Source organism: Nanorana parkeri, unplaced genomic scaffold (genome assembly GCF_000935625.1).
Source record: "Nanorana parkeri isolate BGI_ZX_2015 unplaced genomic scaffold, ASM93562v1 scaffold2214, whole genome shotgun sequence".
NCBI lineage: Eukaryota > Metazoa > Chordata > Amphibia > Anura > Dicroglossidae > Nanorana > Nanorana parkeri.
In genome coordinates, this window is record NW_017308482.1 from 45,488 (window position 1) to 61,587 (window position 16,100).

Consider the following 16,100-nt stretch of genomic DNA (forward strand, 5'->3'; position numbering starts at 1 on the left):
GATTTTTTTATTTTTAATGTTTCATTTTAAGTGATGTTAAATCACTGCTCCTTTAAAAATTGTATTTTTTTAAAAGTGTTTTTTTCATTGATACATGTCCCCCAGGGCAGTACCCAGATCCCCATACATGTCCCCCAGGGCAGTACCCGGACCCCCATACATGTCCCCCAGGGCAGTACCCGGATCCCCATACACTTTTTAGGGCCAATTAATTGCATATAAGGCTTCAAAATGGGGACATTTAATTTTCTGAGTTCTACCCCCATAGACTTGCATTGAGTTCTAAGTTCGAATTAGAACTTTTTCCATGTTCGAAAGTTCGAGTTAGAACTGAACACGGGGGTGTTCGGCTCATCCCTACTTGCAATAAATGAATAGTATCCTGGCCTTTATAATGCTCAGTAAGGTGTTGTAAGATCCATTTTTAATGAAACTGTCATATTTTCTGACATATTCCACACATTGGTTGAAGGAGCCATCAAAGCAAAGTTCTAAGCACCTCTAATTGCAAGATTGTATTGTGATTATAAAACACAATAGTTTTGCGCTGTGCCTATGCTAGACATGTGCGATTAGTTTCGTTCCGAATCAAAATGTGGACAAATCTTCCGAAATTCGGACGCATCCGAATTTCCGAATCCCAATGCATCCGAATGTGTCAGAATCCTAATTCCCATTTCCGAATTTCAAATCCCGTCTGAATGTTGTTCAAAAATGAAACTGAATCGGACATGTGACTTTTCTGGCAAATCAGATGTGCTTTTCGGTTTAATGCATCCGAATGGGTCTGAGTACGAATTTTCGTTAGGGCAACAAGGGAGCCATATACAGTATATACATATAATGCTAAAGCTGAGGCTCCCAGACCCAAATGGCTTTTCGGGATCCGATTTTCCGAATTGCATTTGGGATCTCCTGAATGCCATTTGGGTCTGGGAGCCATATACATATATTACTAAAGCTGAGGCTCCCAGACCCAACTGGCATTCAGGAGATCCCAAATGCAATTCGGAAAATCGGATCCCGAAAAGCCATTCGGGTCTGGGAGCCTCAGCTTTGGTAATATATGTATATGGCTCCCAGACACAAATTGCATTCAAGAGCTCCCCAATGCAATCTGGAAATTCGGATCCCGAATGCCATTTGGTTCTGGGAGCCTCAGCTTTAATATTATATCTATATGGCTCCCAGACCCGAATGACATTCGGGATACGAATTTCCTGATTGCATTGGGGAGCTCTTGAATGCCATTCGGGTGTGGGAGCCTCAGCTTTGGTAATACATGTATATGGCTCCCAGACCCAAATTGCATTCAAGAGCTCCCCAATGCAATCTGGACATTCAGATCCCGAATTCCATTCGGGTCTGGGAGATGGGCATTTGTGTAACCATCAGAAAGTGATTGTATATTGTGGTATGCATGTGTCTACCTCTAATTGTGTCTAATCCCAGATAGATACAATCATGAACAAGACACACATCAAAGAAAAATTGGTGCATAGAAATTCATGGCTAAAAAGTGTTCATATAACCAGTCAGTCCGGTATTGTGGGTGAAAAAATCAATAAAAAACGTTCATCCACACAGATCTCTGCCGTAGAAAGTGACAGATTTTATCTCTCATTCAAATGGTGCTCAAAAATATCTTATCAGATGCATTCCTAATCAGAAAGAAATCCCTTTCATGTGTCCAGCTCGGAACTCCCTTCCTCTCTTCCTCCCTGCCGTCTTCCGAGATTGACCGGGATTTCACACTACACTACGTTCTCCGTCTCCTTTCCTCCCTCCCTTCCTTCACTGAAATTCCCTTAGAGCTCAAGGGCAATAAACAAAGACACTGTCAGGGGCACCGGCACAGGTGTCCCCACACCGTATACAGGTACCCACACAGGCAGACAAAACATGTATGACCACACCGGACAAGGCAGTATGTGTTTATATACAGTTTATTTGTATTACCAACAGGACTGCAACAAGCAGGAATCAGGCCTACAAACAGGTAGCGGGGCCCAAGACTGCAAACAGGGAACAGGGTTCAGGACTGCAAAACAGGGAACAGGGTTCAGGACTGCAAAACAGGGAACACGACTGCAAACAGGGAACAGGGTTCAGGACTGCAAAAACAGGTAACGCTAGCAGGATACTGAGCAATCATCCTGACTGCAGGGAGGGTTTAAATATCCTCCCAGGAAGCACCAGGTGATGGCTAAGTGCTGGCAGCTGGAGACACCTGCAGGTGAGCACAGGAACTGCAGGGCTTGTCTCCAGCGCCACCTGGAGGCGCTCTGGATCCTAACAGACGTCCATTGCGCAGTATATTCTAAATTCTATTTATTCGGCAAAAAAGATTACACTTACAAAAGGGTAGTATCAAATCTGACACAGCAGCGGGACCGTACACTCCGCCTTGACGCGATTCGTCATCAGACTTTTGTCTTCTGCGTCTCTCTGTTTATATGTTTTAAAAAATTTTGACATTACATACTAAAATATAATAACCACTTGCCGTCCGCCCGTTGTAAAAAAACGGACGGACGGACGGCACTGCAGCATTGGCGGGTTGCCGTCTCCAATGGGAAGGGGGTGTAACACAGCGGATGTCAACTGGTTAATGTCCGCAAAGTGCTAGTGGTTGGTATATTTTAGCCCTCTACTTTATATTGATGATGAGACTTGTATCCTTTTCTGAATAACAATATGGCCATTAAACTGCATTTTTGTTTCAACAATTGAAGGATTTCCAAGTCAATGGTGCGTTTTTTAACTTTTAACTCCATCCTCCATCCATCATCCATCCATCATTCATCCATTATCCATCCATCATCCTCATTCATCAGTCCATCATCCACCCATTCTCCATCAATCATCAATCCATTATATATATATATATGTTACCAATCCTTAGATGTGCTGGCTGCATTTGTTTTCTTGCCTATAATAAATGCACACAAAAAATCTCAAATGCGTACTCTACATTTGCACCCCTAGGGGGCAGCAAAGGTTAAAGCGTCATTCTAACAGTTTTTAGTTTTAAAAAATCCTATTTGCTTTCATAATTTCCCTCCTTACCATCTTGTATTTTATTGTGATTGTAATGTCTTCCTTATATTGTAAAGCGCTGCGCAAACTGTTGGCGCTCTATAAATCCTGTATTATAATAATAATAATAATAATAATAAACATACTAATAAAAAAATATAGAAAACAAAAACAGTTCAGCTAGTACATGATCTATAGGGCTAACTGCTGCTGTATTTTGTCTTTGCGAGGTCTGTTAGATAGAACATAGCGATCCATATCTTATTTCTTCCTCCTGTAAACAAAAACCAAACTTGATACAGTTTTTGTTCAGAACCTTACCTGCAAAATGTGCGATCTGATCTATTACTGGAGATAAATCAGTTAAAGCTGAACTCCGGCCACAAAAACTCGGTGTGAACCAAATGCCTTAAAAAAAATAAGTTGTTACTGTATAAAAGTAGATGTGACATCACAACTGTACCGTACATTGCCTGGGCAGAGAGCAGAACAGTGGAAGGGACCCAGCAAGCCCCATTCACTACAGGCTGCCTGCAGGAATGTTCAGGAGGGGTGGAGCCAAGACCAGACACCCTGCACAAGGAGAGAGAGCAACAGTGACCAGTCTTTATTACAGGAGGGGGCGGAGACAAGACCAGTCACCCTGCACAAGGAGAGAGAGCAACAGTGACCGGTCTTTATTACAGGAGGGGGCGGAGACAAGATCAGTCACCCTGCACAAGTAAGAGAGAGCAACAGAGTGGTCTTTATTACAGGAGGGGGCGGAGACAAGACCAGTCACCCTGCACAAGGAGAGAGAGCAGCAGTGACCGGTCTTTGTTACAGGAAGCTCCAAGTCTCACACTGTATTACTGCACAGATCTGGAAGAAATTCACAAATCTCTACAAGGAAGAATACACATGGCTCTTGTCTGAGGACAATATGTGCCTAGCTTGTAGCACAGTTTTAAAGCTCAACTTTGTGCCCCTGTCTCCTCCTCCTTCTCTCTCCCCCCTGCTTTCTCCTGGAGGAACCTTTAGCATTGGACTTTTACTTACCTTTTCCACATGTTCTCAGGACAGTCATGTGATGCTCTTCCTCTTCAACTTCCTCTCCGATGCTGTGCGGTCTTCACTGAGTCCTCACATACTCTGCCATGGTCACCACCCCTTTCAGGGTCAATAACTCAGGATGTATAGAAGCCAGAGAATATGTAACAGCCAGATAACTAACATTCTCAGAAGGTGGCCAGCAATGGAAGTTCCCATATTTCTGCCCCGGACGGGTTGACTTTAAAGAGTGAAGGTCCGCTTTAAATCTCTCATTCTGAAGTCACTTCCATGTGGTATTTCTTTTCTTATAGAGGACGTCTCCTCAAATGTTAACAGTTTGGCTGAGATCAATACATAAAGAGCAACAGAAGCCCTGAAATACCTTCCCAGGAGAAAATGTTGCTGTCTCCAGTGCAGGTCCCAAGACTAAACTTTTAAGCATTTGGTCAAGCCTTCTCTACTGAAGACTGGGATCAGACAGTCCCAACTCTGAGCTTTACTTGTAGCAAAGAAAGCCTGAGCTCCAGTGTCTAACCCTTCCACACTCCATCCAAAATTTTGAAAATGTATTGGACGTGCACACACATTGCCTGCAATTGAATATCTAATTTACAAAGTTATACCAGTCAAAACAAGCGGCCCGAGATAAAATAAAAAATAAAAACGTTTGCTATAAAATAAGAGAGTTTAGCCCAAAATATGTAAGGTGAGGTCCCCGTGCTGAAGGAAGAAACTTTGGGATGTTCTCATTAAGAGGTAAGTTTTTTTTTATGTCAAGCAACAGCTTACAACACCATCCATGCAATTTGCGGTACTTTGATGGTCACTTCATCGGGACAGGTGTACAAAAACATTAATAACACATGCGAAGGATTACAAATACAGATAAGAATAGAGTATGGCTAACAATTCATACAAGGCAGAGTATATAAAAACATATATAACCCTAACCCATATATAATAATAATCATCATCATCATCATCGCTATATGATATTAGTTTGTACAGTATTAGCTGATGAATCATCACAATTATATCAAATAATAGACGTGTAAATTTTGTTTCGTTCCGAATGAATATTTGTACGAATTGCGTTAAATTCGGACATCCAGACACACCCAAATTTATGAATACAAACAAATCTGAATGTCCCTTTAATGGAATTCAGATCCGTCCGAATTTCGTTTAAAAGGAAACTAAATTGGACTGTTCTCTGTGACTGTTTTTTTAGATGTTGGGGGCTGCATTACAGGCAAGATCATGTGACTTCGTTCCGAAACAAAAGTTGGGATGGATCCAAAATGTGAATATTGGAATAAATCTAATTTCGGATCCAAAATCTGAAAAAATTAAGAAATAAAAATCAGAATAGATCCAAAACAGAAGGAAACAAATGTTTTGTGTGGTTACATGGCTATAAAATAATATAATAATATGAGCAAATATAATAATTAAATATATGTATATCAAAGTTTGAGGTCACTCTAGCTATATATTGAAAAATCTGCCCTCCTGAACCTGATTTACACCCTAATGCATTTAGAGGTTTTAACGATGCCGAACCCTTTCTCTTCTTGTGTCATTGTAACACTTCCAGGTATATAAAGTATCACCTCTCACAGAGATCACAGGACCCCCGCCCTGACCTGTAACCTGCTCTTCTCTTCTGAAGGATGGCGCAATCTTTGTTCATGCATTATCCAGGGTCACCCTCTACTTCCTAGACTGAGATGCCGGCTCAGAGATGACACAGTCATGTAAATCCCGGTGCCTGTTCAGTTCTTGGCTGTGTTCACAAATGCTTTAGGTAGGCCCCTGCTGCAACCTTTTACCTTATGACTGGACACAAAGTTGCAAATTCACTGGGGGGAGGGGAGACGAAGGAAATGCTTCCTCCTCTCTGCAGCAGACTGATGACATCATCTAGGCCAGGGCTGCCCACATTTTTTTGTGTTAGGATCTACTTTTCAAATGACGAGCTACATGAGATCTACCAACGAAATAAAATCCTCGCTCTCTCCCATGTCTGTCCCTGCTCTCTCTCCTGGCTCACCTTGCTGTATTTTGCAAACAGTGCAGTGCAACAGGCTGTGTAAACTAATGTTCTTTGATGTAATACATGGCACTTCAACCACCAGAAACCACCAGAAAGGTGGCGGGGAGCTCGGCTCAGCAGACTCGGGCTTATAGGTAATCATGTGTGCACAGCTAAATAAATATACCAAACTGGACAAAAAGGGGCCGCCATTCCCCCCTTCGTGATCTACCAGCATCAGCTTTGAGAGCTTCTGGTAGATCACGATCTACCTCATGGGCACCCCTGATCTAGGCCAAGTCACCAAGACAGGAGCTCAAGGACATATTTTTTTATAATAAAAGGTTGAGCTTTTCTGAAAATGATACTGTTGCTGCACAATGTATCAAAATGTATCCCTGCACACTTGTAATAATAATGACAGGTCCACTTTAATTTTTATAATGATCTCTAATAACAAAATTCTTAATAACTTTCGGTGGTGAGTAAGTCATTTTTTTGGTGTTAAACAGAATTTTTTTTTCTCGGCATTATATTATAGTTCTATAAATAGAAATCTTTATCGGCGTTGGAATAAAACCTCACGATGAGTATCAGTAATTTCTCCACAACTACCGTAGTATGAGGTGTGAACAAGGAAACCTCAGAGATCTTATCCTCTGTGTGTGTATATATATGTATATATGTAATCGGTGATATTAGGTGTCATTCATTATTACACACATTGAACTTCTGCCCGGGGAAGAGTAACAACCAAAGGCGATACGAGGTAAGCATTATTTTTGGGAATCCGCTTATATTACCTGTATGGGATCAAACCTGCAATGGTTCTAAAAATGATCACAATGTACAGATATTGAGGAAAGTCTATACACCGTATACCCGCAATGTATCGTTCCCAGTTTTGGATGGAATGGTGAGAGTTTAGTCACTGCCTGTGTCCACACTGGGGAGATTCACATCGCCATTTGTCATGGTGACCACTGTGAGCTTGATGGGAAATCCAAAATGTTACCGTCACCAAAAAGGATTATTATTACCTTCACTCTGATGATAATTCTCTCAATTTGTGTTGTGTTTCTGGGTCAGGAAGTGAAGGGAAATCTCCCCAAGGGGACAAAACAGAAAAAAAATTGAAAGATATTTTATTCCTTCCCTATTCTAGCCAAACCCTTTAAAAAAGAGAGAAAATAGGCTGAGCATACACTTGACCTGTTCAGTTTTCACCCCTCTATACCCCCTATGGACCAGAGAAATGTTTACATTACTGCTATGGGTCTGTTTATTCATCAATAACTTTGTCATTACTTAAAATAACAAAATAACAATTTTATAAATATTTCTTTGGGGGGGGGGGGGGGGGGCTCAGGATAACAAAGCTTTCTTTTGCTAATATTGTTTTTTCAAGAATGATTCTAAATGCCATTGGTAATGGTTAAGAAAAATCTGACTGATGCCTGTGATCTCTATGAAACAAGTCTTTATTCCCTTATTTCCGCCGAAGACGCGCGCCGTGACTATCCGTCACTTCATCAGTTAGTAGATGTGGCAGAGCTTCTACAATAAGCCGATTATTAATCATTAAAATATATATAAAAATTGACGGCTAAACATTGGATGCAAAAAAGGAGCAAAATTAAACATGAGTTATTTTTTACAGTTGTATTTTGTTTTAACTCATCCCCCTGTATCCGTCACTTCATGCGTTAGTAGGTGTGGCAGAAATGATTTTATGTTATGCAAATAAACAAAAAGCATGACAGAACTAAAAAAAATAAAAATTCTGCGTTAGTTTTTTTTAATAATAATATTGTTACTGTAGATCAGTGGTTCTCAACCTTTCTAGGGCCGGGACCCCTTGGTATCATTTGCCAAGTTGTGGTGACCCCCAACCATAAAATTTAGGGATGCCCCAATACTAGTATCTGTGTGGGCTCTCAGGAGGCTCTGCGGGCTCTCAGGTGGCCAGTGGGACTCTCTGGTGGCGTCCAGTGCGGTCTCTGTGGTGCCCAGTGCGGGCTCTGTGGTTATTAAGCACACACCTCCCCTCACTACTGCCTGCTCCCCTTTCTCTGATCCTCTCCGGCCGCTGCTGCTGCAGTGCCATCTAGGAGAACTGACACGGCTGTGCTAGGAGAAGGCTGAGGAGCCTCTTACCTAGAGCAGCACAAGGCACGTGGGGACCCCCTCAACTGTGGGTTGCGACCCACTTTTGGGTCGCGACCCACAGGTTGAGAACCACTGCTGTAGATCTAAAGTACAAATTCTGTATTATCATGAATTATTCTATAATATAGAATTTGTATAATTCTAGTACAAAGCTTTCCAAAGTTTATTTATAAATAAATCATTTTTTGTTGTTGGTTTGAACTTTAAAAAAAAAAAAAATTACCGAACAAAACAAATAAAAATTTACATATAGGTTTAAATACGAATGGTTAAAAAAAATTTAACTAAACAAAAAAAGTCATCAGGCAAATAATAGTTAAAGGGAGAAGGTGAAGAAGGAGTTAATTTGGGCTAATTAGGTTAATCCAGAGATTAAATACAAATACATTTTTAGATAAACCTGTTAAGTTAAAAAAAAATAAAAATAAAAATATTTTTTTTACAAAAATCCCATCATTTAATTGCCTGGCAGAGGCGACCATGATTTGGTGGGGGGGGAGGTTTCTAGATGCCGTTGGTAATAGTAAAGAAGAGTTAGACTAATGACAGTGATCTTTATGAAACAAATTTTATTACACTGAAGATGTGTTTCATGACTATCCATCATTTCCTCAATATATCTATTTGCTGTTTATTTATATATTTATATATGTGCATTACGTTATACATTATGATATGTATCATGCATTAAGTTGCCCGTCTTTATATCTTGAGCTCTAATTTTAGGATGGGCTTTAGCTGTTTTAATTAATGACTGTATTTTTGATTTGTTATCTTCCATTTAAATTTTATATATACATCTATTGAATAGTCTCCTTATTGATTTTGTATGTTGATCGCTATTTTTTTCAACATTATGTTTAAACATGGGTTATTTTTTTACAAATGTATTTTGTTTTGATCCATCCCCCCGTCCTAAAGTGACACTAAACTCCGGAGTTCAACCTTAAAAATCCATCCAAGTCCCTGAACTATGAACAGCAATGTATCTTATTTGTGTATCACTCGGCTGTAGATCCTCCAATCATCTCTGAATTCATGAAGGATCGTTCTTGTCAGACCAATCTACTAACATTCCACAAGGAAGTATTAACCCCTTCGTGACTGACGACGTACAGTGTACGTCGCCAGCATCGGGGCTGTTTAAACAGACTCCCGGCGACTAGTCAGAGGAATACCAGTAGATGTGGTGTATTTGCACTTTGCTAAAGTATTCATTACAGTACCCCAAAAACATTTAATTCAAAAACTAAGGTCTATTGGTTTGGAAGAAATTGTATGTACTTGGGTGAAAAATTGGCTGCAAGAACGGATCCTGAGGGTAGTGATAAATGGGTCATTTTCTAACTAGGCAAATGTTGTGAGTGTGGTGCCCCAGGATTCGGTCCTGGTTATTTGTGTATCACTCGGCTGTAGATCCTCCAATCATCTCTGAATTGGTGCTGAAACTGTCCTTCCTTCTGGAGGGGGGCTACGTCTGTTCCCCATGGTCACTGTGTGTGTTGTAAAGTAGTCACCGCTCCAAGCTCCCCTCCCGGGATGGACTACAATCTCATGTTTAGTTTACTCATTTGTATGGAGATTGTAGTCCATCCCGGGAGCGAGCTTGGATTTTTAAGATTCAACTCTGGAGTTTAGTGTCACTTTAAATTAATTTTGCTAATTTTTTGCATCCAACTTTTAGCCGTCTATTTTTATATATATTTTAATGATTAATAATCGGCTTATGGTAGAATCTCTGCCACATCTACTAACTGATGAAGTGACTGATAGTCACGACACGCGTCTTCGGTGAAATAAAGATTTGTTTCATAGAGATCGCTGGCATCAGTCGGATATTTCTTACCCATTACCAATGGCATTTAGAATCATCACCCTCACCACGTCACCAAACCACGGGCACCTCTGCCACACAATCAAATGACGGGCTTTTTTTCTAACATGGTTTTAACCTGGCTTAGAAAATTATGACTGTGTGTAATAAAGCATTTATGGGACATACAGGTATGTCTTGTTACTTCACATGGGTAAAAATCCACGGCCAAAGAGTACAAAAAGGAAACGTGACCTCTTGTACTTCCTATTTGGTAGCCAATGGGGCCCGTCTTGAATCCTCTCTGTCCTCCTGCCAAGATCTGGGTGACAACCTCAATTTATTTTACTTTGTTTCAGCTGCCAGCTTTGACCAATCGCTTGCAATCAGTTCTATAGCTTATTATTTATGATGTCATGGGACGGACTTTCCATATGACTCTTGTAGTGATGAATTGATTTATTTTCAGTTTTTTTTTTCTTTTTAGGGGCAATCACAATGATCTTAAACATGCTCCTTTTTCTGGGGCTGTTCATCTTCCACCAGATCATTTCTACAACTCCTCCAACTCTTACCTATGGGTGTAAACTGGGCACGGCAGCTGAATGCAAAAAGGCCAGGTTTGTGCCCGGTCACACTCTGCTGGGAGAAGGATTGGATATTGTCACCATGAAGACCACTGGCTCGTTTCTTCTCAACCTGCAGAAAGTTGGCAAAACGTGTACCCTCTGTAGCAACCCGCATGTCAACAACACCCTGCAGAAACTGCCCAAGGCCCTGCTGGACTGGAAACCCCAGACTTCCTGTTCCAGGCATATTGTCAGCACGGTATCAGAGTCTAAAGTGTCGCTGGCAAAGGAAGCAACGTCTTTTGTACAGAACGACTGGAAAGTTGGCCTGGATGTTGGCGTGACGGTGGTGAATGCGAAGATAGCTGTCGGTGGTTCTCATTCAAATTTGGCAAAGTTTGTTGACAGTAAAAGCCTCCAGGACAAGTACAACTATCTCAGCCATAAATTACAGTGTACATACTACAGGTATGACTTACCATGAGGGGGGCACACTCATAGGGGATGTCACAAAGTAAAAGCTGCATTTCTTTGGTTGGGTGGTGGTGAAATTGAGCCTTTTCACCTTACATTTGTGTCATTGTCTTAGAATTAGAATGTGATCCTGAAACCAAAGATCTGTGAGCTATTACTTCTGTACTCTGTAAATAATATCCTTAAAGTGTATGCCAAACCAAAAACATTTTAGTTTTCAATGGAGTACGGAAGGATAAGAACTTTTTTGAGATTTAAAGGAGAACTATGAGGTTCACTCAACCTCATAGTTCGAGCCGACGTGTGACAATGAAACTGTCACACATCGGCTCAATAGATGGGGAAGTGAGCGAACGCATACCGTCGCTCGCTCATCTACCTGCAGAGAGCCGTGACTGTCAATCACGGCTCCCTGCAGGGATTCCCCACTCCCCTGTCCGATCCTCCAGCGCTGACTGGCGGCTGTCACTCACGCAGCTGGGTGGACTGGCGGCTGTCACTCACGCAGCTGGGTGGATCTCGACATTAATGTCTGGATCCGTCCCGGCTGCAGCGATCTCAGTATACCGTAAGCTGTAGCTGGCGATATACTGAGCTTTGGGTCACGGGAGGACGCTAGTTTATGTCCTCCCGTGACCCTTAGGAGAACTATGGGGAAAAACACTGACCCCATAGTTCTCCTTTAAATCACTAAATACCTAGTTTCCATTAGCTATTTACATTACTTAGCTTGTATTTTGTCTTGGTACCTTGTACTACGTATATCTGGCAATGTTTTATAAGTCAATCCATATAAAATGTACTCCTTAAAGTTGAAAGTGAGGTTCTGCCAAGGAGCATTGTATGTGAGATGAATGTTCTAACTTCTAGTAATATCGGTTATGTCTTGCCCTTTTAGTTTCCATTTGGCTTCTGATGCCCCATTAACTGCTCACTTTGCCCAAGAACTGCAAAAGCTTCCAGAGACCTATGATATGAGCACCAAGGCTGAGTACAGACGTCTAATACGTAAATTTGGAACTCATTACATTACCCTTGCCAACATTGGAGGTCGCACTCAAGAGATCACAGCCGTCAGAGCATGTGAAGTGACCATGGATGGTCTGACGTTAGATGAAGTCAAGGATTGCCTCAATGTTGAAGCTGAGATCGCAGCGTCCACTCCGGAGCAGTCAGCTGCTTTGAAATCTAAAGTTGAGCACTGCAAAGAAAAATCAAAGATAGCCAACTATGAGAACACCTTTCACCAAACATTCAAGGAGCGGACCTGGGAGGTGAGTTGTAAAATTCTTCTCAATTGGGCCATCCATGCATCAACACCAAAAACCATGAAGCTATAAGTACTTATACACTATATAGTCGAAAGTATGTGGAGAGCCCTCCAAATGTTGGAATTCTGGTGTTTTCAGGGAATAATATTGTTTTTGCTACAGCATACAAATATATTTTATACAACTGTGCACTTTCAACCATGTGGCATCAGTTTGGGGAAGGTCGTTTTTTGCTCCAGAATGACTGTGAGCACAAAGCTGGCTCCATAAAACACAACAAATAGTACTTATCTGGTGATATCCCCAAAGTCCCTCTGTGATCCCTTTGTTTACTCACGTTGCCCAAATATTAACAACAACCCCTTCCTTCTGGCTTGATTTCTTCAATTTCTCCCTCCGTGTATAGTTTCTCCACTCACGTGTTGTAAGCTTCTGGGCCCCACCAGGTCTCCAATCACATGACGTTTCCCTGTAGCAGAGGAATGCTGTCAGTTTGTAACAGATGTGCAAGAAAATGTAGCAACTTCCCCGGGTGTAGTAATTAAACACCTTTATTCAAAATACAGTGGTACCTCGGTTCACAAACTTAATTCGTTCCACGATTCTGGTCACGAACCGAATTGGTCGCGAACCGAATCAAACTGTGATCAGACCGCGATCTCGACTAGAGGAAGCCACGACCATGTGTCAGAGCAGGGAAGATCACTACGGTTGTGTTCATCACCCCACGGAAGCAAAATTTTGCCGAACTTCCTGTTCGCAAACTGAATTGTTCGTGAACAGAAGCGTTCGTGAACCGAGGTATTACTGCATTGCAATTTTCCACTCGCATACATTTTTTTTTTTCTCATCTGAATTTTTATTGAGGAGAATAGAAATGACAGCAGTACAAAACCATATATTATACGGATATGCTTAAACTACGTAAAACACAGTAGTACAGAGTTGCTCAGGACATTCTGACAGGGTGAGAGGTGCATATAAAGAAGCTCTAAGAAGGTACATCAGGTGAGCTAAAAGTGGGTTCCTTTGGGCACATCCGGGAGATGAGCTGATGAGGTTGTGAGTAGAATAGGTAGCCTATGAGGGGTTAGGGTCCAGCATCAAGTTGGTGGCAGAGGCTTCCCGTATGTGTGCTCAGAGGGAGCCACGCCGTCAAGGTGAGCTGCCATGCATCCTGAGATTCGCTATGATGACATACAACAGAGAGATAAGAGGGGTGAAAGGGGGGGGGGCAGAAAGAGAGAAAGTATCAGGAGTGGAAGAGAAAAATAAGAAGAAAAAGGAGGAGGGAGCGGGGTGGGAGAGGAGATGTCAGACGGAACACAGGAGACCAATTACTGCTCGTGGGGTTGTTATGTGTATACCATCATAAGAGGAGAACACTCGCATACTTTTTAATGGAAACAAGCTTGTCACCACCCCGGTACTCATGGGGGAACAGTGCACAGGCACTGGCTCCCTGTTCTCAGTGTCGATGGCACAGTGCTGTATGTTCTGTGCTCGCCAACTGATTTCAATCTTCAACATGGGTTCTTTATATGAGGCCTAAAAAAAGCCATTTATTCTACCCCACCATCCCGATAGTAAGGGCCTTTTGTTTGTGTATTTGTTGGTCTGCTGATAGACATGTTGAGAATAATATAGAAGATATTAAAAAAATTCTTTTGATTCACAGGTAAAAGGAGGAAAAGCGACGTTTGATCTACTTTCAGTTGTGAATGGGAAAACAGAAGCGTTTGAAAACTGGATGGAAAGCTTGAAAACTCATCCAGGCCTTGTGTCCTACTCCCTGGATCCCATCCACAACCTGGTGAGATTTGAGGGTCCTCAGAAAGAGAACCTGAGACTTGCAGTAGGGGATTACATCAAGGAAATGGCTATCATAGAGAACTGTTCTTGCTCTGCCCCCTCGTATGCCATTCATGGAAGGGACTGTTCCTGCATGTGTCCGGTCACTGAGTACACAAGTTCAAACTGCTGCCCAACACAGAGAGGAATCGCCAAACTCCATGTAACCATAAATTCAGCTACAGGACTGCGGGATGACTTCTTCACAAAGACAGACGCCTACGTGAAATTCCAATTTGATTCTGCTGATAGAGCAACCAGAACCATCTGGAATAATAACGATCCCTTTTGGAATGAAACTTTTAACATGGACTTTGTGGAACTGGGTGACAAGAAGACATTTAAAATTGAAGTGTGGGATGAAGACCGTACATCTGGTGACGATCTTCTTGGAAGGTGCGAGAAAACTCTGACTTCGGGAGAATGGTTCGAAACCTGTTACCTGAATCATGGAAGCCTTAGCTATTCCATAAGTGTCACTTGTTCCTCCTACCTCCATGGCCAATACTGTGAGGGCTACAATCCCGTCCCACCAAAATGATCCTGTTATTCAAAAGTGAAGCAGATTCTTCATCACCCACAATACTGTTTTCTATAACCAAAAAATGAAGACTGCTTCCTATTTCAAGGGTTGCTTTTACTTGCTATGCTATAAGGCATTAAACATTTTTGCTTGCTTAAAGCCTATCTAAACCTAAAAACAAAAATGTGATACATATGGTGGCTTACCAGTCCTAAGATGTGGTGGCTGCATTAGTTTTCTTTCATCAGGGCTTAGAAATTTTGTAATTAATACAGAAAATACCCTAATCCCATACTAATCCCATCAATCCCCCATGTAATGAAGATGAACAAAGGCAGACATGTTGTACCTGGGTGACCACCATAGCTCCATTCATGGATACAGTGGCTGTAGACACAAGGGCTCAGGATGTGTGTTTCTGGTAGGATTAGGGAGTCTAATAAAGGGAAAAATATGAAATCCATGAATGAAGCCAAGACATAAAGGCAGGGAAGATGGAATAACATTATTAATCAATATAGAAAATACCTAATCGCATACTAATCCCATCAATCCACCGTGTAATGGAGATGGACAAAGGCAGACATGTTGGGTGACGACCATACCTGGGTGACGACCATAGTTCCCTTCATGGATACAGTGGCTGTAGACACAAGGTCTCAGGATGTGTGTTCCTGGTAGCATTAGGGCATCTAATAAAGGGAAAAATATGAAATCCATGAATGAAGACACCACATAACAGCTGGTAAGATGGAATATATCACATTTTTGGCTTTTGAATTAAAAATCAATAATGCATCAATACTGTTGTAGACTGCCATAAAGAGAAATGAAGGAAGATATGTTTAGAGTCCAGCCTAGAGGACCGCCAGAGCTCCCTCCATGGATACAGTGGGTGTACTAGTAGAATTGGGAAATGGAATAAAGGGGGAAAAATCTGAAATCCACGAATAAAGCCATCACATCTAAGAGCTGGTAAAATTGAATATATTACAATTTTGGGTTTTGGATTCAAAATCAGTAATCCATCAATAGAATTGTAGACTGCCATAAAGAGGAAGGAAGGAAGACATGTTTAGAGTCCAGCCTGGAGGATCACCAGAGTTCCCTCCATGGATACAGTGGGTGTAGACTCCAAAGGGACAGGACCTGTGTTACTAGTAGGATTGGGAAGTGGAAGAATGTGCATTACTGGTAGGATTAGGAGGTTAAAATAACGGGGTAAAGTCTGACATTTTTGGTTTTTGGATTTAAGATCAGTAGTGCTGTAGATTGCAATGAAGAATAAAGAAGGAAGACATCTGTAGGGTCCAGCTTGGATGAC

The 16,100-nt window shown here is 41.6% G+C and overlaps 1 protein-coding gene across 1 annotated transcript in view; it reads left to right on the plus strand.

Annotated features, from left to right (window-relative positions):
• The window catches only part of LOC108801091 (perforin-1-like), a 22,800-nt gene extending 8,006 nt beyond the window's left edge, over positions 1 to 14,794 (plus strand). Inside the window, exons 2-4 of the mRNA XM_018573039.1 lie at positions 10,576 to 11,125; positions 12,030 to 12,405; positions 14,081 to 14,794. Coding sequence (XP_018428541.1) covers positions 10,576 to 11,125; positions 12,030 to 12,405; positions 14,081 to 14,794 — 1,640 coding nt within the window. The remainder of the gene's footprint in view (positions 1 to 10,575; positions 11,126 to 12,029; positions 12,406 to 14,080) is intronic.
• The last annotated feature ends 1,306 nt before the right edge of the window (positions 14,795 to 16,100 follow it).